The sequence below is a fragment of the Suillus paluster genome (assembly GCF_016628075.1).
Source record: "Suillus paluster strain FC165 chromosome Unknown EDB91scaffold_81, whole genome shotgun sequence".
Lineage (NCBI taxonomy): Eukaryota > Fungi > Basidiomycota > Agaricomycetes > Boletales > Suillaceae > Suillus > Suillus paluster.
The window spans coordinates 84,751-105,347 of NW_024537641.1; the positions used below are offsets into that span (position 1 = coordinate 84,751).

At 49.1% G+C, this 20,597-nt stretch overlaps 8 protein-coding genes across 8 annotated transcripts; 2 read left to right on the forward strand and 6 right to left on the reverse strand.

Annotated features, from left to right (window-relative positions):
• Positions 1-106: 106 nt before the first annotated feature.
• Positions 107-1,138, reverse strand: EDB91DRAFT_1160362 (uncharacterized protein). Its single transcript, XM_041319786.1, has 4 exons — positions 847-1,138; positions 777-799; positions 627-727; positions 107-573 (listed from the first exon to the last, which is right to left on the reverse strand). Exons 1-4 carry the CDS (start codon positions 893-895, stop codon positions 444-446), a joined length of 303 nt encoding a protein of 100 aa, XP_041172438.1. The 5' UTR covers positions 896-1,138; the 3' UTR covers positions 107-443.
• Positions 1,139-1,928: 790 nt separating this feature from the next.
• EDB91DRAFT_1085903 (uncharacterized protein) lies at positions 1,929-3,963 on the forward strand (the record flags this gene model as incomplete). The annotated part of the gene is made up of 10 exons (XM_041315965.1): positions 1,929-1,931; positions 1,978-2,088; positions 2,145-2,220; positions 2,270-2,368; positions 2,397-2,429; positions 2,455-2,742; positions 2,791-3,244; positions 3,300-3,551; positions 3,601-3,755; positions 3,806-3,963. The coding sequence occupies 10 exons, from the start codon at positions 1,929-1,931 to the stop codon at positions 3,961-3,963; spliced, it is 1,629 nt and encodes a 542-aa protein (XP_041172439.1).
• Positions 3,964-4,423: 460 nt separating this feature from the next.
• EDB91DRAFT_1312893 (uncharacterized protein) lies at positions 4,424-5,145 on the forward strand (the record flags this gene model as incomplete). Its single annotated transcript, XM_041325131.1, has 2 exons — positions 4,424-4,607; positions 4,665-5,145. Coding segments are annotated over 2 exons (444 nt in total), but the record flags the coding sequence as incomplete, so codon positions are not given.
• Positions 5,146-5,379: 234 nt separating this feature from the next.
• EDB91DRAFT_1228145 (TPR-like protein) lies at positions 5,380-8,971 on the reverse strand. The gene is made up of 2 exons (XM_041321014.1): positions 8,881-8,971; positions 5,380-8,824 (listed from the first exon to the last, which is right to left on the reverse strand). The coding sequence occupies exon 2, from the start codon at positions 8,818-8,820 to the stop codon at positions 5,689-5,691; it is 3,132 nt and encodes a 1,043-aa protein (XP_041172441.1). The 5' UTR covers positions 8,821-8,824; positions 8,881-8,971; the 3' UTR covers positions 5,380-5,688.
• Positions 8,972-13,070: 4,099 nt separating this feature from the next.
• EDB91DRAFT_1060276 (P-loop containing nucleoside triphosphate hydrolase protein) lies at positions 13,071-16,320 on the reverse strand (the record flags this gene model as incomplete). The annotated part of the gene is made up of 22 exons (XM_041314328.1): positions 13,071-13,143; positions 13,194-13,274; positions 13,325-13,458; positions 13,511-13,644; positions 13,699-13,738; positions 13,785-13,913; positions 13,963-14,065; positions 14,119-14,290; positions 14,340-14,351; positions 14,413-14,529; positions 14,578-14,622; positions 14,670-14,781; positions 14,836-14,937; positions 14,986-15,008; positions 15,056-15,153; positions 15,206-15,345; positions 15,397-15,421; positions 15,470-15,522; positions 15,569-15,729; positions 15,782-15,943; positions 15,994-16,084; positions 16,141-16,320. 22 exons carry the CDS (start codon positions 16,318-16,320, stop codon positions 13,071-13,073), a joined length of 2,187 nt encoding a protein of 728 aa, XP_041172442.1.
• Positions 16,321-18,312: 1,992 nt separating this feature from the next.
• On the reverse strand, positions 18,313-18,662 carry EDB91DRAFT_1060258 (high mobility group box domain-containing protein; the record flags this gene model as incomplete). Its single annotated transcript, XM_041314325.1, has 3 exons — positions 18,313-18,408; positions 18,463-18,521; positions 18,578-18,662. Coding segments are annotated over 3 exons (240 nt in total), but the record flags the coding sequence as incomplete, so codon positions are not given.
• Positions 18,647-19,464, reverse strand: EDB91DRAFT_840780 (uncharacterized protein). Its single transcript, XM_041328582.1, has 2 exons — positions 18,874-19,464; positions 18,647-18,731 (listed from the first exon to the last, which is right to left on the reverse strand). Exon 1 carries the CDS (start codon positions 19,366-19,368, stop codon positions 18,901-18,903), a length of 468 nt encoding a protein of 155 aa, XP_041172444.1. The 5' UTR covers positions 19,369-19,464; the 3' UTR covers positions 18,647-18,731; positions 18,874-18,900.
• Positions 19,465-19,611: 147 nt separating this feature from the next.
• EDB91DRAFT_1060230 (uncharacterized protein) lies at positions 19,612-20,545 on the reverse strand (the record flags this gene model as incomplete). The annotated part of the gene is made up of 3 exons (XM_041314322.1): positions 19,612-19,892; positions 19,942-20,107; positions 20,165-20,545. 3 exons carry the CDS (start codon positions 20,543-20,545, stop codon positions 19,612-19,614), a joined length of 828 nt encoding a protein of 275 aa, XP_041172445.1.
• Positions 20,546-20,597: the final 52 nt, after the last annotated feature.

The window sequence follows — 20,597 nt, forward strand, 5'->3', positions numbered from 1 at the left end:
TCACATTGTCCACTGTTCCATCTCACCGAATGGTCTAACAATGAGTGTAAAATCAAGTCATATGAGAGCAAACTTTACAGGGAGCAGACTCTCAGGCTTTGACACACCGAAGGGAAGTATTATTATCAATGAGGAGATCAAGTGCTGAGGAAGCCCTTGAAAATGAGGAACTACTAGTACTACCTATGTAGTACATAGACTATCGACAGATAAGGTCGGTGACTGGGGGGCGGGGTCTCGTGAGTCGTTACGTTCGTTACGTATACCCTAGTTGGCTGAGTTGTAATACCTTTCTTTCGTTTTCCACCAACTACCCAACCCCGAGCACCAACCACGCAATACACCAGCACCTGTCGTGCCTACGCGTAAACGTAGTCCACGGAACTTGCATTTGCTTATCACGACTTGCTCAGAACATGTACTTTCTCATCGTCACCGCACAATCAGGATGCTCCGAGTCCTGTGCATACTGTTGGTGTTGAAATAAAACTCCCAACGCTTGACGGATTTGGTAAATATAAGGACCTTGCTCGTGGAGTCTTTTCTCCATTTTTTGAGTATGATAACGAGTACCTGTCGGGGCAGTGTGCGGTGCAGGAGAGAAATGCATGGGACCAATGACTTACAATCCACTTCCCGCAGTGCTGAGGCAGTAGCATGGTGAGCCTATACCGAAGTATGGGACCGCCGGGGAAGCTACTTCAGCTAGCTCCCGATTCCGTATAGTCTAGAATGACTGTTATCCATCATATAGATCAATAGTAATCTCTACGTACTTGCTGTGGGCAATCATTCGAGGCTAATATTTATGAGCATTCGGTTCATAAAGAGACGCTCAAATCATACCTGGAAGTGTTAAAGGTAAATGATTCGAAATCTTGAGGAGTATTGGCATATACTTGAGGACCCCTCCCTTCTAAATAGGGTGACAACATTCCTCGCTTCTTTGAACCCATAGCGAAACTACCTAACCAGCCGCGCTGACTCCTCGATTCGTCCTTCCACATTTCTCCCATCCACAGTCATCAAACTGCTGTTTAATCAACCAGCCTAGCCTTTACAAAGGCTTTGAACATCACATCCTCAACCGTAGGAAGAGGCGTCGGACCGTTTTGATGTGCCAGCCCATTGTACTCCCACCCTGGGTAACAGAACTTGATCACGATCTTGGGCTTGGGTGGGATGAATTTTTTTTAGATGCCGGGGCTTGGTCACATCCTCGTTCGTCGTCTCCAGCTGTTTGAGATGAGCGACAAGTTCTTCCTTTGACCAGGATTCGTAGTTTGGGGTCATGACGCGGAGATGGTGTTGGACGGTTGGAAACGGTACGTGAATTCGAACCCTCCAAAGCGCATGGGTCTGCAGCAAGCTCTGCTGCGAGTTTTGACGCGATGCGAGTGGTGTTTGTGTCCAAAAGGATTCTACTACAACCGTCATGTTCGAGACAGCCAACTTGATGCCTGTCGGCCCCGTCCGGCCCTTCTTTCGGTTTCTGAATCCAACATTTCACCTTTCCACTGTCACATTTCACAATTTCACTACTAATCACAACACGCCCTAACTTAGCCCTGACTCTATATATTTAATAGTATGCCTCGTTGCACGCACCACACCTTCTTCCCATTATCTTTTCTTTCATCTCCTCGCGAACCATTACTACATACGACACTCGAACTTGTTTGAATGCGCATGTGCTGGTTCCTGCCTCATCGAATCGACTGACAATTTTGATCCAACGTTTCCCTTCCGACGTGCATTCAATATCTTCACTTTGACGCTCTATTCGACGTTACTCGACTCTACCTCTCGCGATCTGCTCTATCCCCGTTCGATTCGCGTTACACTCAATAGCAGCTTTACAATGTTCTTCGGATGTTTAAAGACTTCAGGTGCTCGATGACCGCTGTTTACCGACATTCTGGCTAACCATGGTCCGTTGGCTCACAAGCGCCCCTCTGTAGCTCCGACAGGTGCAAGCTCAAACAACGCGTCATTCAAACCTTTTCGCTTGATCAAGATGTTGGCGAGGACCTTGTCCCGGAGGGCTTGCTGTCCGTCAAATTCCGCACACATATTCATGAGCGAGGTGTAAGCAAAATCTCATTACAGCCTTGCTCGTATTGATCAGATGTCTCACAACTTAGGTGGCTTATTTGGGCCCTAGCGGAGACCCTTTGTGGTTCACGCTTGAGAGAGATAGCGAGGACTTAATTCCGACTGGTGAGTCGTACCTCCTATCAGTCTGACATACATAGCTCAGATGTGATAGTATATACCCTGTGGAAGAAGCCAGATCTCCTCCCGTCTCTGTCCACACCATCTTCAAAAATTCCTGATCTAGTTGGTGCGGATCTCATGATTCCTGAAGGTGCGTCGCCACTTGTCAATTACAATAGGTCCTCTTTGCTCAGCAGACTCTTCTTCAAGTCGTACGTCACGCACAATGTCTTCAAGCTGCGCAACTTGTCAGCATTACGAGACATATTCGCGATTTGACGCGTATTGGGCCGCCACTTGCTGTTGGGCGCTTGGCGGTGGGTAGTAGAGCCCTGTCTGCGGTTGGCGCGAAGGGAAAGGCAGTGTTTGTTCTGCATGCCTGGAATGACCATTTATTTGATATGGGACACAAAGGTAATCCGCCGGGTCTTGCGGGTAGTGATGTATCGAAAGAGCCATCGGTTGCTGCGCTGGGTTCTACGCAGTTAGACAAACCTACTCCAACAATAGAACTCACGAAAGAAGGTGCGTTAAACCACAGCAAATGTGCATTCGATCCCTAACTCCCGGCAGACGTTTCAACTATTCTGCATGCTGCCCTTCTTCAGGCAATCAAAAATATGTCCAGCAGCACCCAGACCTCCGTGTTCCCCATGACCGCTAGCACACTTTACTCGACTTACATTCTACCCTCGCAGCCTGCCTCATCACCGTCACAGCCAGACATATCTACACCCATCGATATCAAGCATTCCTCCCACAAGTCTCTTGCGCATTTTCTCAAATCAGCAGAGAAACAAGGCCTCTTGAAGCTTAAAGAGATCAAATATGAGTTGATGGTATTTTCCGTGACCACAGCACACGCAGATGTTGTCGCACACAGACCATATATATCTCTCAAGGATGAGTTTCTCAGGAAAAAGCAGCGGGAAGAAAAGGAACAGACACGTGTCCGGAACCGTAAAGTAACGAAGCTTCATAAACCCCATCTACAATCGCTGAAATTATTTGCTGATGCTGGATTCGAGTAGGGATCAGCGCAATTCCTTGTTTATGATCAAATACTGACGACATCCCTGCAGTACATCAACCCTATACACCCACATGGATATCAAGACCGTACTCGACAAGTACGTCACCGATCGTAAATTAGTGGACGTGCACGACCCATCATATGTCGACGTTGGCGCGGATAAGCTTCTTCGGACGACTATCTGGACTGGCGGTCCAGCGAAAATGGTGTTTTTCAAACGCGAGAAAGTGATCGAGTACCTATCTCACAAGATGCAGAATTGGTACAAGATACGGGTCGAAGGCAGGGATACGGTGCCCAAGTACGTCTAGTTTCGTTATGCACGTTGGTTCTTTGTTATTAACCTCTAGATGCAGGGAGGGGCGGCTCAAACCAATCCTGGTGGAAGCTAAAATCATACGAGGTCGTAGGGCGAGAACGACCATCACAGGCTTCGAGCCGTTTTTGTTGGGGGCGGTTGATCTTGCAAAGGAGTTGAGGACGAGATGCGCGTCTTCTACTTCAGGTGAGTAGAAATTTGCGATATGTAGTGTGTGGCTGATACGGACCGGTCAGTTTCACCTGTACCAGGGAAGTCGTCGGGGATGAAGGTATCCGTGCAAGGCAGGCAGATTAAGGCGGTCACAGCATTCCTTGCATCACGAGGCGTGCCGAAGCGATGGGTGCGGATCGTGGGCAGGGGAAAGAATGGGCGGAGTACAGGCGCCGGGTGAGGTGAGTCTGAATGGTTAAGGCGTATATATGTTACGATCAACGGTGGGATGGGCGCCGCAAACACCTTGCTTGCCGATTATCACGTTTCATACTGATTCATGGATGTTGTTGAATGTACTACTTCATGTTTTTTGGTGTCGGATCTATCTGTATAAAATGTAACATTTCTACGACCCGTATGACGCTCCGAACCCCACTGAAATAAAGTCGTGCGATACGTGTCGAGTATGCATGATCCGAGACGTATCTCTTGTCACTTGTGCGCGACATCAAGTCCATGAGCGTACTTCATGCCCGTCCAGCCGGGGGTCCGCTGTAACACCTTTTCCAGCTTGCCCCTTTCTTTGATTTCACCTGCAAACCCTCATCTCGGCTACAACTTGCCTTTATTCTATTGCAACCACACATTATGGCTGGAATGTGTCATCCCCGATTACATTCAGGCTTTACACTACTTCCTTCCCTGCTGAATATCATGACGATCAAGCATCTATTGAACTCTCTGACTTACCTCCTCATCCACTATTGAGGATCGTGTATACGACGTTGCCACTTCAAGCACCTAGGATTGATGCGGGAGAAAGAAAGACATTTCGTCAACTCTTCACACAACTCCGGTGGGTTAATACATCTTTCTACATTGGTGCGTGGTTTGCAAATTGCTTGGAAATCGACGTGCAAAACTGACCATGACATACAGCATGCAAGGATGTACTTCAAGCTGCGTACATACCCACATACACTTCGATGATCCGCCATCCCTACGCCTCTGATCCATGCCTGGCTTCTTGGGGCGAACCCCTGCAGCGCGAGGCCAGAGTCCTCAATCTCTTCATTGCACTCATGGTCCATGAAGAGGTTATGCTCGGTGAATCGTCGCTTCACGTCGAGCGAGAGAATTTGTTCAAAGACCTTTTCGACCTCCAACAACCACGCAGCCGGCTAGAGGACCTCGTCTGAGACCGTGCCGTCATTGAGAATTGTGCATAAATACTCTCCCGGATGGGCCGTCGATGACAAAAGTAAAATAGTGTCTGTGAACACTTGTAATTCTTCATCTTGGAGATTATCATCTAGGGCGTTGACTGTAAAATGGTTGAGCTGTATGCCAGTGACAGTCTAACTGGATATGTGAGCCCATGGATTTTACCGAGAAGAGTTTCTTTCAGCGAGCTGTGTATCTCGTTCACGCCGACGCGGGTCAAACTCGTGCCACCGACTTTCTATGGGCAGCAGTACGTTGTGGATGTGGAAAAAACTCACCAGGAAGTCACCGCAAAAGCAGTTGCAGCGTGGCTAAGGGCTTAGCACCGAAAAGGACAGATCCGTGTCTATACAAGACGCCAACAGGCTCCTTTCACTTGTAGATACTTGAATGAGTCACGCTAATGTTGTATCATCGCACTTGTTGGATACTTGAATTGTATTCATTTCATGAAGCGCTGATGAATACGAAATATAGTACCGGTCATGCTACTGAGGCGAGCGGTTTGGCGGTCAGACCCAGTTGCATGAATGTTAGAAGCAATGGTGCACTGGCTTCGACGATGGCAGCGTTTAGCTTGACATGCAGTCGAGAACGGCGATGTCATGTGTTCGGGAGGTAAATACTGTCCGACTTCCCAGAATGCGTCACCTGGACCATTAAAAAGAGCGGTCGAACGATCCCGACTGGGTGTAGATTACCTGCAAAAAATGCGATAATATGGCGATTGGGTCTCATACTAGACACCTATGTGAATGAACACGATCTGCTGCTCCAGTGGAATCTTGTTGCGTCGCATTTTCTTCATAGCCTTGTGCAATGCTACCGCAGCCCGTGTGCAGTCCAATCTCCCTGAAGCATCAAAAAGGTTGCCGTAAAAAGCAGACACGATCTGCCGTGCAACCTTGTCATCGACAGACCACATAGAACCAATCACACTGCGAAATCCGGAGAATTGCATTGCAGCAGCGAGATGGATTGACTCATCGTGGCTCGCCCTATCGCCTACAGTAGTGTGGCAGGCCGATAAGAATGCAAACTCCGGATTCTGCCAGTGAGATCGGATGATGTCCTTGATCATTAAAGGCCCGTCGCGCATCGAAAAGGAAGACTCAAATGGTCGTCGTCGATTTGGCATTCCGTGACAGGCCAGGTGAAGCCATTCATTCCGGTTCAATACATCCAATGATCCCTGTACCGTTGCATGGTCATCCACAAGCGATGTGAAGGACGCGACGGGCGTGACGTGTTGAGCGACGATGTCTAGCTCGGGATAGACACACTGGAGTTCCTTCCCTCTATCCGGTTTTGCTTGACCAATGGCAACAAAATGTTGCGGGAACGCATCTCGAGGAACCTGCTGTCTCGCACGAATGAGAGTCGCCAAAGTTGGGGTATAAGAGGAGATGTAAATGTGAGACAAATTGTCTCTCTTCTTCTCGTAGGGTCCTGCTGCATGTAGAGGAAGCAGCGTGAACTCAGCGGTGGGACACCACCAGATACGCGAGCCAGGGGGGACATTTGACTCCTGGAGAGCTTGGACCACAGGGTCAACAATATCATTCCAAAGCTTGCGGAGGATGCTGACAAGCGCATCTTGAAGATCAGAAGATCCAAATTGCTCTGCGATGGATTGAAACTCAGAGGACAACTCGAAGACTTCGATCCGCGTGATATCAAATGGAATGTGTACGGGATCTCGGGAGCTGAATATAATCAAGGCATCACAGCTGTACCGACTAGCATTGACGATGATGATTGGACCTTCTTCAGCTGCCTTCTGGAGGCCAGAAAACAATGGAGGCAGGAGAAACCGAGAAAAGTCAGGGAGCATGCGGATGCGTGAGACAACATCATCCCATTGCATACTCAGTTGCCGTATTTCCGGGGTCTGGTCTTTAGTAGACTGATCGAATGCGTTACGAATGCGGAAGCTCAGTCGCTTGAACTCTTCCGCCAAGGTTGCGCCGGTGTCACTTGCCCCGGAAAGTTCATCGAGTGGAGTGCGGAAGCGTGCCAACTGGGTCCAGAATACTGCACGACCTTGCTCTACTAGTTCTACAGCAGTCATCAACGCACCATGACGAACACTGCAAGAGAAAGCATCCGTGGCAAAGGAAGAAGTGGCCTCCCTGACGACATCGAAATGGCGTGAAGAAGATGACAAAAGAGCAACATGCTGATCCAGGAACTTCAATCCGGTTTGATAGGCAATCAACGCAGAGTCATGGTTCAGCTCCTCGGCGGACATTGCCCATGACTTGGCAGCATTAAGATCGATACGAGAGGCTGCATGTGATGGGTGGGAAAGTTGCAAATACAGGTGAAATGCCTCATCAAGGTCAGACTGGACGTGCTGGTGTTCGAATCTGGTTTGAAGGCTGGTGGCAAGATTGTTGAGAGACAGTGATCGATAAGAATGACCAGGGGGACGGAGCTCCAGTGCAGCTCGATTCAGCTCAATGACCTCATCAAGGTCAGACCGAACGCCCCGATGCTCGAATCTGGATTGAAGGCTGATGGCAAGGTTGTTGAGAGACACCGATCGATCGGAATGGCCGGGGGGACAGAGCTCCAATGCAGCCCGCTTAAGTTCAATAGCCTCATCAAGGTTAGACTGGACACCCAGATGTTCGAATCTGGATTGAAGGCTGGTGGCAAGATTGTTGAGAGACAGATATCGATCAGAATGACCGGTGGGACAGAGCTCCAGTGCAGCCCGATACAGCTTAATGGCCTCATCAAGGTCAGACCGAACGCCCCGGTGCTTGAATCTGGATTGAAGGCTGATGGCAAGGTTATTGAGAGATAGTGCTCGATCAGAATGACCAGGGGGGCAGAGCTCCAGTGCAGCCCGATCGAGCTCAATGGCCTCATCGAGGTCAGACAGGACGCCCCAATGCTCGAATCTGGATTGAAGGCTGGTGGCAAGGTTGTTGAGAAATAGTGATCGATCAAAATGACCAGGGGGACGGAGCTCCAGTGCAGTTCGATTCAGCTCAATGACCTCATCAAGGTCAGACCGAACGCCCCGATGCTCGAATCTGGATTGAAGACTGACGGCAAGGTTGTTGAGAGACAGTGATCGATCAGAATGACCGGGGGGACAAAGCTGGATGGCAGCCAGATGTAGCTCAATGGCCTCATCGAGGTCAGACTGAACGCCCCGCTGCTCGAATCTAGTTTGAAGGCTCATGGCAAGGTTGCTCAGAGACGTGGAGCGATCAGGATGACCGAGGGGACGGAGCTCCAGCGCAGCCCGAAAAAGCTCGCTGGCTTCATCAAGGTCAGACTGGACGCCCCGCTGTTTGAATCTGGTTTGAAGGCTGCCCGCAAGGTTGTTTAGAGACGTGGATCGAGCAGAATGACCGGGGGGACGGAGATCCAGTGCAGCCCGATGAAGTTCGATGGCCTCATCAAGGTCAGAATGGACACCCCGATGCTCGAATCTGGTGCTAAGGCTGCGAGCAAGGCTGTTGAGAGACGTGGATCGAGTAGAATGACCGGGGGGACGGAGCTTCAGTACACCCCGATGAAGCTCAATGGTGTCATCGAGGTCAGACAGGACGCCCCGATGGTCGAATCTGTCGTGAAGGCCGGTGGCAAGAAGGTCGGTGGCAAGGTTGTTGAGAAATAGTGATCGATAAGAATGATCGGGGGAACAGAGCTGCAGTGCAGCCCGATACAGCTCAATGGCCTCATCGAGGTCAGACAGGACGCCCAGCTGTTGGGATCTGTTGTGAAGGCTGGTGGCAAGGTTGTAGAGACACAATGATCGACGAGAATGGCCAGGAGGACAGTGATGCAGGGCCTCTCTGGATTCCTCCACATCGTCCACTATGTTATTAGCGCAACATAACAACTGCCCCATCTCACTGTAAAGGGTTTCGCAATCAGTGCAAAATCAAGTGATATCAGAATGAGAACGCACGCAGAGAACAGCAACTCAAGCTTTGGGTGCACACCGAACCCCTACAAGGGAAATAATGAGGTGAGTGCTGAGGCCTAGGACCGAATAGTGCCTCCCTTCTATTTGCGAATTGGTCCGTCTATAGAGACTATCACACAGATCCAGTCCTCGTGACTTTTTGTAGCATGGCGACTCGGCGGCCGCGTGCTTACTAGAGGTTTCGTTCAACTAAAAATAAAGGAAGGAGCACAAAACGACCGTAGTCACGTGCTAGCGTCAAGCATCGTTTTGTGCGTGATGCACGCTTATTTGCAGTGATCGAATCTAACAGTGGGTCATACACGCGAAATGACACAAGCACACGTATGTTTCGTCTGTGTCATTTCGCGTGCGACGCATTTAGTGAACCCTATGCTCAGGCCTGGACTTAGTAAGATCTGAAATAACAGACGGGGGAGGACGTAAACGCGCGTGCTTCGAGGGAAACTCGCAAATGAAGGTTGAAAGGTTAGACAGGTATGCACGACCGTGAGGGATGACGAAAGCCACGTGGGACAGAGTGCCGTTTATACTCATGGCATCCTTGCCCGAGATGCGAGCACGACCTTCTAGTAAGACAAGCAACTCGACTATCTTCCGAAGGTACTTCTGCCGCTTCTCAGTAGGCAGGTCCACGGTGTGGTCGATGAGGTCCCATAAGAATCCGAGGTAAGTGAAAACCTCAGAGAAGTCGTGCCACTTCGTAGGGTGCCACGGGACGCCCAGTAGCCTAGAATGGGAATAAATGTCCTCGAGACCGTGGGCGTAGTGAAATGGGGTAGTAGAGCCGTCGGGTAACAACTCGCCTCCGCCGAGCGCGAAGCGAAAGATGGTGTGGTCAGTCCACCCACTTCTTGAATAAGCCTAAGTCCAGATTGTGAAGGATGTCGACCGTGGCGTCAGCAACATGGCCTTGAACCCCCCTGGCCTGTCGTCAAGCTGAACGGAAAAATGTGATCTATAAAAAAGCGACCGTCTACAGAGACAACGAGGAATTGCTTGTGCGGGGGCCACACGGGCACGGTTCTATATGCAGCCTCAATATCCAATGTTGCAGCTTGTGTCCCTAGTGGTGCTGTGGCCACTTGCATGCGAACGATAAGCTTCGACGCTCTCGACGAGCACTTCAAGCAAAAAGACTTGCCTGCACCCTCGTGCAGCCTAGCGCCCTCGTGCGCACACCCTCATGTGTAGACTAACCCCTTAAGGGATGCACCAATGTGCAAGCACCCTAGCGCGTAACACCTGCCCTAGCAGGTGATAAAAGACACACCCTCGTGTGTATGTGGGAGTGCGAGGGAAAGGTGGAGGTGTATGTGATCAAGAAATGAAAAACTCATAATATCTGCCACTTGGGCTGCGGTTCCCCATTCGGTTGGGAAGTCGTCAGAGTCCAAGCTGTCGTTCACTGTGTACCTGTCTGCATTATGATATGATAGGTCCCGAACGATCCTGAACTTCCCAGGTTCGCCAGACTTCTCAACCAAGCCCAGTGGGGAAGATACAAAGTGCCCTCCAAGAATGCGATGGACCTCGTCCATTGAAAAAGGGCCAGACATGCGCCCGAGGTTGACTTCGTCAGTGCAGTAAGCGTGTAGGATTTCGGGGTGCTCCAACGCAGATTTGTGATTATCAGGTGTATAGGTGTGCGTGAGAGGTGCCATGTCGCCAATGGGAAAACCGTGCTCCAAATTAAAAACAAGATTAGGGTACCAATCCGTGAGATTAAACCTCTCCAAGAAGGAACCGTATACGCTGGTGTTGTACAGAGTGATGATGCGACCACATATGTCCTCAACAGGACTTCGAAGTGGCGGAGTGGGACTTGCTACTGCACAGGGAGCAGATGTGCAGGACGTCTGAATTGTGTCTTGGGGAAGGACATCCGCTGAGGTTGAAGGAGATACAAACGGCTGCCATAGTGGATTTGAGGACGACCTTCCCGTCGAGCCACATGCAGATTGGTGAGTCGCCCTTGACAGTGTGTGTGTGCGTGCAATTACTGGACTTGTGTCCTTTCCGACCACAGACGATGCAAAGGAGTTGGTCGGTAGGTCGCTCTCCTTTGCCCCTGCGAAAGGACTTCCCGTCTGTATTAGCACTCGAAGACACAGTAGATTCTGGCTTTCTCAGAGGGTACGGTGCGAAGCGGTTGTTTCCACCATCCTGGTGGTGGTGTAGAGAGGAACGAGCGAGCTTCATGTCAATCCGGATCTCATTCCAGCGAACCGCATATGCGACCGAGTCTGGGAAAGTCTGTGTGTTGAAGAACTTCCTGTGTATTTCGATGTCAAAGTTCAAAATGGCGTCGTACTGATCGTTGAAGTCATCCCATTCGACGCAAAAGTTCCGGTGTTGAGTGAAAATGGTAACGACGTCGTCATCAGCCACCTTGGCTAGTAGCTTCAGGAAGTTAGCGGAGGCTTCGTAAAAGCTTCCCACCAGGAGGCTCGTCTCGACGGGGAATCTGGACGATGTGTCCATAACGCAAAGCTTCGGATCGTCCAATACTAAACCCTTCTTCATCTTCACGCAGGAGGGATCGGCGTGGATCCTGCGAAGCGCGGCTGTGGTGAGCAGGGTAAGTGGCACGTGGATTTTGGCCTTCGCCAAATTGATCAGAGGACGGGGAATCTCGAACGCGGAAGATGTAGTGGTTGTACGTATGGTATTTGCTAAGGTAAAAACGGGGACGTCAGGGGTGGTACCCATAGAAGACAAAGGTTCTGCAACGGTAGGTACAACGGACGAAGCTCCAGAAAGGGAGAGAAGAATCTTCTTGGAAATCGGTGTGAGACCATTAAGTATATCAGCAGCCCTGAGTAATCTATCGTTCCCGCAAGGTGTAGTAGTAGGGGAACATTCTCTACGTGGAGTGGAAGGAGGAGAAGCGTCTTCATCAAGAAGTTCCTCATCATCGATAATGCACTCGATCCAGTCGGGATCTGCCCGACGTCTGGCACGCAACGCGTTTCTTTCCTTGCAGAGAAGATTTTCCGCGACGCGCACCTCGCGTCCGACGAACCTCAAGCTGTTACGGGCCATGACGCTAGCGAAACTATCCATCTCACCATCCGACAGGCATCTGTCACTATCGCAGTTAAATGTGTTCGTGTCCTTTCCTGCAGCCCCCGCTAGGGCAGGATTCGTTGTTTCGGTCATCGTAAGGTATAAGAATAAGTATAACATCGAATAAGTGGATGTATGCGTACGAATCCTCAAATAAGAATGAAGAGCGAGTGAGCGTAGGAAAGGAAAGAAGATAAGACGCGCATACACGCGCGCGTCTCTATTTAGGACGCTCTCTCGCTTAGTAAGCACTTGTTTGAGCCATCTACTCGCAAGCTCGCATGCTGGCTCAAACGACACCGTTACGTATGATACCGTGTACCTCATCCGACCGCTTTGCATAAGTTTGCACACCCTTGTGCTTCACTACTGATTGCGCAAGGGACCTCGTCCAACGCTTTCTGAGCGTCAACCCAGGCCGACGATCAACAATATTATCGGGTGCTACCAGCAGGGCGGATCTAGAGTTAAGCTCGTTTGGTCCAAGTACTCCGTCAAGCGGATGACCGCCGTGCCATGCTCAAATTACCGCTCGACGATTTAGAAGATAGCTACATAGGGCCCGGCGTCGTATTCCTCGCACTAGGCTCGTACAGTAACAAACGCTTCTTCCAAACGACCATCACGTCCTAGTGTAGGACCATGGTTGGCGGAGTGTAACACCTTTTCCAGCCTCCTTTCTTTCATTTTCCACCAACTACCTGAACCCGACCCCGAGCACCAACTACACAATGCACCAGCACCCATCGTACCTACGCGCAAACCGGTCTTCGAATATTTTAGATACTCTGCCATGAATGCATTTTCGTCGGGTTTGGTTACGGGATCATCGACAGTTCCGGATTTCGATTTGCTGATTACGACTTGTTCAAAATCGGCACTGCGCAACCTCGGCCACAGGATGCTTCTATTCTCTAAAGAGTGTCGTTCTACTGGTATGTTGCACTGATTGTCGAGTTCGTGGACAACACCAGTATATATATATAACAACCGGTTGGTAACACTACGCAGTCTGTTCGTAGGTGATTCAGATATTCCGACGCGTATGTGGCAGTTCAAGAAAATTATAGTTGCTTTCGCAGGCCAGTATGTTGCCAGGAAATTCAAGAATGTGCGCGGACATATTTGTCGAGCCTTGTAAGTATCTCGTTCTGCTCCTCACTTGACTTACGAGCACTAGCAGTAGATTAGCCGAGGTATCTGCGACTGTGGCAACGTTTACTCACAAAGACTGCGCGAAAACAGGCAGATCGGCTGGGCTGTTGATCATGCCTAGTTCGATCAGTGCCATTTGACGTGAGGTCAACCTATGTCAGAAATAAGTTCCAACACCTCAACCACTTGTTTTAGAACCCACTTTGATTGCGGAGATAGAGGTGGTTTATGATGTTTCCGTTGCGGCGGCCATTGTGGTTCAGGTGTTTTGGATTGCTGAGGAGTGTCTCGCTCTGACTTGAGTTTACTGGCGGCTGCTCTTTTCCTCCTCGCCTCCTACCATTATATTTGCTCAATAAGCATGTTGGAGAATACAAGGAAAGTTAACCTTGAGTGCATTTCGGGAGCGTTCTTCTTCTATACGACTTGGTAATAGCACATCGTCATTGCGATGGCTGTACTTAACGCCTATTGCGCTGAGTGTCTTGTGGATGTCATTGTCGTCTGCAACCTCCGGGGGTTCTTTAAAACCGCGAGAGTTAGCCTTATCTCAAACTAGCGACGGCTGAAACCAACCATCATCAAAAAGAAGAGCGCCCAGCCCTCGCAAGTCGGCCTGACCCATGATTAGATTGCATGGAAGAAGTAGACAGAATACTTACTTCTTCCTTTCCACTCTTAGTATCAGCCTCATATACCCAGCCTTCGGCCTTAGACTTTGCTGCCTTCCTCGACTTTGAGTTCAGATGAGCAAGAGCCCAGTCTAGTTCCATGATCGTTGCTTTCTCGATCTGCGGCAGGTTTGCATCAACGTGTTCTGCTCAAAACATATCAACGTACAGCCATCTTTGTCGCCAGGGTATCCTCATGTAACTTGAAAATATTCTTGATACCAAACAATTCTCCTTGCCTAGAAGTGTCCCCTTGAACGCCGGAAAAATATCTAGGGAGAAAAGTTCACATTAAATCGCTTGAATCTTGGTCCTTCTGAAATACCTCGTCTGCACGCTTGCCTGATACGCAATGGCCATCTGTTGTTGCTTGTATAACTGTCTCGCGTAAATCAACTCTTCGATTGAGCCGGCTCCGAGCAGGCGGTAAACAAAAACGTCGCGTGTCTGCCCGAAGCGATATGCTCTGTCCATAGCTTGCAGATCGTGGGCGGGATCTACGGCAGACATGAGTCGATGTCAAACAGAAATAACGGAAACCCATACTCCAGTTAGGATCTACATAAACATAACATTCATCTTTGAGTCTGCACGAGTAAAGCAGGATGTTTGAACTCACCGAAAATGACCACCTTGTTTGCACCAGTCAAGTTAAGACCAGTTCCTCCGGCAAGAGTAGATATGAGAAATATAAAGATGTCAGAGTCACTGTGAAATCTATCTATCATAGGCATCCCTGAAACGCGTCTTAGCAACAACGACAAAAAGAGGGATTGTCTCTTACTGTCACTCTGCTTCGTGGATCCATCCAGTTTGAGATAGCCATAACCTGCTGACTTATTAGGACACGACATGCGGAATAAGTCTCGTACATACTGTTGGTGTTTAGATGAAACTCCAACATATCTAGCAGCTTGACAGATTTAGTGAATATAAGGACCTTGCTCGTGGAGTCTTTTCTCCATTCTCTTAGTAGGGTATCAAGTACCTGTCGGGGCAGTGTGCAGTGCAGAAGAGAAAGTTGATTGAAGCGATGACTTACAACCCACTTCCCGCAGTACTGAGGCAGTAGCATGGCTGTTCCATATTTCGGTATAGGTTCGTCTGGGAAGGCTACTTCAGCGAGCTCCCGATTCCGTAGAGTCTAGAAGACTGTTATGCATCATATAGATCAATAGTAACCAGCACGTACTTGCTCCGGGCTATCATTCGGGGCTAATATGTATTAGCATTTGTTTGATAACGGGAGCCTCAAACCATACCTGGAAGGATTAAAGCCAAATGATTCGAGATCTTAATGAGTATTGACATGTACTTGAGGACACCTCCCTTCTCGATGAGGTGACAACATTCCTTGCGTCTGTACAAAAAGCGATTCTCAGCATGCTCAGGAGATGAAAAGGAGAACCAACTTTGCACCAGATCCGCAATCACAATTTTCGTCTTTTCTGACGAGATTCTGCACGGGATTCATGTTCAGGATGCGTTTGTACACGGCAACCTGCATAGGCGTAAGCGGACAAAAGACCACTTCGTCAGTTTTTGTGGGTAACTAATCATTATATCAGCACATAAGATCGTGTACCAGGTTGATGGGTCGTACTTGGTGCTTAATGATATCCTTTGTCCTGGCGGAATGCGTTAGGAAGCATCTACAGAAAGCACGCTAACCATACCTCCTTTTGAAGAACTGGGGTAGTACTTTGTCTCTGACTGTAATAGCAACCGTCTACTGGACATCAGTATTGGCCGCGGGATATAACATCCGCCCTCACCAAAGCCTTTGTTCTCTCCTCTTCCGTCGCGCTCGTAGATTGACCTATCGTCAATGGCTTCACAACGTAACCTTTCCATTGTTTGCTTGTTCCCAGCCGGCCAGGGTTGGTCCAGTCAAGTATCGTCCATGCTTCCATGTAGCTGTTTTGAATGGTTGTGCCTAAATTCCCCGTTGCGTCAGATAGTCCTCCAACAGAGTAGAGCAGTCTTACCTGTCAGACCAAAGCGGCGAAGACATGCAAATTGATTATATGCCAAGGTGATCTTCGACTTTGGATTCTTTACTCTATGCGCCTCGTCGACGAAGACAGCAGACCAAGGGAGGTCGTCCAATTGCGCAATGTCTCGTCGGGCAAGGTCAAACGTAGTGAGCACTGTTTAGCAAGATGTAAACTGGACAGAAGAGATGCGCTCATGGACGTACCAACATCGAGCCTCCCCATTTTGAAGTCAGTCAAGACCTCATCTCGCTCTTTCTTCGAACCTGTGTAGGACCCGACTTCAAAATAACCCCACTGAGGCGAGACAGCAGTGAGACCGTCGTGGCGTTATGTTGATAGTTAGCACTCACCGTCTGAAACTCACGCTCCCAGTTTGGCACAACGGATGTAGGGGCGATGATGAGGCATGTAGGCCATGTCTTGTTCGCTGGTGGCAAGCGGCGACGTTTTCTCCACTCCGGTCCATCCTGAAGATTCGACACATTATTTCGACGCCTATCGACATCGCGTTCGTCCCCGTGTTTCTTCATGATTGCGGAGAGAAATGATATCACTTGGATCGTTTTACCCTATGCGCGTGGAGGATCAGTTGAGAACAACAGAAGAACGTGTTTGGACTAACAAGACCCATATCATCACCCAGCAAACCGCCACGTCCTTGCTTATACAGATCCCAGAAAAAACTGACACCTTCCCTCTGATATTCTCGCAGATAGGTATTGATCGACGCGGGCACCGTAACACCCTCGTCTTTGTCCAGTATCAGAGGTCCGAGAGGACTCTGACCGGGAGCAAGCGGGAAACCGGGTCTTGGATGAAAACTCTGTATCTCTGTCAGTAACTGAAGATCGGGGTACTGAATTATACTTTACTAGATTAGGGTACGTCTCTGTTTCGTCTTCGTCCTCGGGCTCCGTCTCAGAGTCGGATTCTGGCAGCTTTCCAGCATTGGGACGTAAAACTTTTGAAGCCACAGGTACTTCCACGTCCGACTCGGGTTCGGTTTCAGATTCGTCTGTAATGAGCGTCATTATGGCTGTTTTGTGTCATCAAAAGTTGAAGCGTACCATCTGGATAAGGCGCCTTTATCCGCTTAGAAGCTGGCATAATCTGGTCTGATGCAGGTGACTTCCGCTTCATCGAAACTGGAGCAACTTCGGGCTCCGACTCAGGTTCTGAAACAAAGCGTGCATGTTTGCAGTCGTAATAAATGCGTCTAAGATAGACTTACCAGTGACAGAATCATCATCAACCGGAGTTTGCGAGTGACGTGGCTGTGTAATAGGAGTACCCTCCTTCGATTTAATAAATGCAGTTATGGTCCTGAGCAATATTGGTTGCTCAGGTTCAGACTCATGCTCTTCTGCTGAGTCGCCTACTTCTGGATATTCTTCATTTACTTCGTCATCATCAGACGCAGACTGCAGTCCAAGGTCATCATCTGTTCACAGTAAGCTTCAGCACTACCCATCACGCAAGTCGCTCGACAAACCAAAGTATTGTTTCAATGGATTATGCTGTCGAGACGCTTCTGGGTCCATTGGCCGACACCTCCCTAAAATCATCCTCATGTTGTACAACACGTATTTATCAGTGCAAAAAAAGCTCACGGATTCTGGGCGACGACTCGAAATCGCCGAGGACGTCGCTTCGTCTCTTGCGTGACTTTCGGGGGGAAGATGAAGACGCATCTACAGTAGGAGTTGCTTTGCGCTTCCCACGTTTCTTAGTCTCATAGACGAAGGTTCCAGGGTTAAATTCCGGATCCGAATCAGGCTCTGTACGGGGGGGAAAAATCAGTATGAGATCGTCAGTCCTACTTTCATGTGGATTACGCGGACCTAGGGGTACGGGGACTGATTCGAGCTTGCCTGCTTATGGTCACCTCACGAACTAGTCCCAAGAAACACAGACTTACTCTGCCCATACGCAGGGGTTTTCACTTTCTGAATTCGCGGGGGCATCTTCAGCAGACCCAATCAAAAGTCGTTGGACGTGGTGTTGGTGAGAGAAAAGGAGAACACCGATTTTGGGCGCGTCGTTCTATTATGCATCACATGATTATTTGTGACACAATCACGTGCATTCAGTCACAACTCACAGTGGGTGTGGCACTTGCAATCCTCCATTGTGGATCAGATTCACAAGTTCAGAAGTTCGAACACTCCAAGATTGATCGTACAAAAACACAATCTTTTCTGGGGTAGCGAGGGACAACATGCAGAACATAAATGTGTAACAAAACACACGACATGAACAGCAACACGAATGAAAGAGAAGGCAAACAATAGGAGGGACGTGGGGGTGCGTTACAAGTGTCGCATGTCTCGCATAGGAAGTTAATATACTCAACGACATCAAAACTGCTTATGACGATTATGTTAGAAGAAAGCGGGAGTGCCTTCGTATGTACAAAGAGACAGGGGGACGTGGAATTAATCTTCCTCTTCATCAGCTGGTTCTTCCCCGTCGCTTTTCTCCTTTGCTGCAGATTTGGTCTGCGAAGATATGATCAATGTGTGTCATGACAGAGGGAACAAACGTATACATACTGTAGCCATTGATGCCTTCTCCTCCTCTGCCCTTGTCTTATCCTTGGCGGCCAACTCGATATAAGGCTGTTAAGTTATGTCAGGACCGACAACAGTTTGGTCAGATTGGCTTGAACGAACCTGCTTGTCCTCCTCATCAAGCTCTTTCCACTTGGCACCTAGTAGTTTGCCGACCTCGCCTATAATGGGGATCAGAAATCAAGAAGAGTTGGAAAAAAAAACACCGCAGGCCTACCGAAACCAGCATCTGGGTTCTCAGTCTTGATTCTCTCCCTCCAATCTTGACTGAAGAACATGTACGCGGAGAGCGCACGTTTAGGACCGCCCTTGGCCTTGGTAGCCTTGGCTTTAGTGGCCTTTCCTCCCTCCGATTTGCTTGCAGCCTTGCGCTGTTGACTGAATCAGCATCATGGCTGATAAAGACAACCAAATAACGTAATGAAAGTTGAACAACACAAAAATAATGGAAGATGTATGATGCATAGGGAGAGGAGTGGAATTGAGGTTAAAGTAAATGCATAGGAGACGAACCTTGGTTTTCGTAGCTTCTTTGGGCATCTAGAGCGTGGAAAACGCATGAGTGATCGATTCAACACGTCGTTGACATGAGAGATATTGAGGAAATCGAGTGCGACACAGGGAGACGCGGTGCGCGTCAACGCGTCGGTGGCCAAACAAATACGGCCGGCGCCCGTCTTTAGTTCTGCACCAGCTCAACGACGGAAAAACGACGTAGAGAGCGATGGTGAATACCGTAGGGCATCCATGAAGAGGATGGAAGATAATATAAAATATAAAAAAAGATGTGACTGACCTTTGGTGTATACTACGGTGAGTTTTGCAGGGTTTGATTTTGGCGGGTGAGGACCACAGTACAGTTATACAGGCAAAGGTTTGGCTGAGGAGGCCTTTGGCGGGTGGGAGCCTTGTATAAGGCCAGCCACCTAACAACCGTGGGAATAGGGCACGGACTCTTGCTGACATAACCACATCATTCAACAAACCCACGATATAACGGTCCTGCATTATTATCTTACACACCAAATGGTCTCTTTAGCGACGCCCATCCATTGGCCAGTATTGACCATTAAAGTAGTTTAATGACGTTGAGTCTTGACACACATAAATAGTACGCAGGCCCGTGATCCAGTAGCATGAACGATGTGAATATGATATGCACGACAACAACACAACAACACTGAAGACAATAACTTAGCGTCCATCAGGTCTTCCCAAGCTCGTTACTCACCTTCGGAAACAAATAAATAGCTAATAAGAAAACTTGTCACGCTCATAATTTTGCTCGCTGTAGATTCGATCCTCAGGCTCCACATCGAAGTCAATGTCAGGTAGACAGAGCTGTCCCAGGCCAAGGTCAGGCAATCGCGCCATTTTGAGTAAGAGACCGAGTTCCTTGTCGCCCTGTCCATCCCCAGGACCATTGAGAAGGTCCCATGTAAAGTCATCTATTTCATCTGCTGTTCGGCCCCAAGTCGTTTTAATTGCACCTGGGTACTCGAACGATGCAAGGATGAAGCAGACGGGAGAACCTACACCAGTCAGGCCCGTTTCGGTCATATTTTAAACGCGAGGACATACAAAGACCCGATATCTCCTGTTCCCGGGCAAGTAGAGGTGAACGAGATTCGCCGGTGTGTTTTTTGCCATCCTCAGTTAAGTCCGGTAGAATATCACCAAGACGATAAAGACGTCGGCATGATGGACATATGCGACTAGTAGCACGGCTCTTATTATACCATAGGATCTGCGGGAATTACTTTGTGAGCTCGCTAGCCACACCACAGTGCACTCACTCACTCACTATAGCAGTTTCCTTCGGCAGCGCGGTGCAGAGCATCTGGAGGACTTCCTCCTGTGAAAACTCTGCACATAAAGGGTCATCTAGTGAGGGAGGCTGGGCAAAGAATGAAGATAGGAACCCCCGGATGTCGCGAACTCGCGGACCGTTTCCGGGATCATGGATGATAGGGAGTACTTCCACATGGAAGTCCTGGACATGCGGAGTAGGTATTTTAGGTGGGGGCTCATAGACGGGACAGGAAATGTCGCTTGGAGGTGGCTCGAGTTCGTGATCAGGGGGAGGAGGTTCCGGAGGAGCCGTAGCTTGTACAGCTAATGTGCTCTTAGGCTTGTTCTTCTTCACAAGTTTCTTGCGCTTTTTCGAGTTGCATGGACCTGGCATTATAGACAAGCTCAAAATACCTGATAGCCTGATGGAGAGGATCAGTGATTGA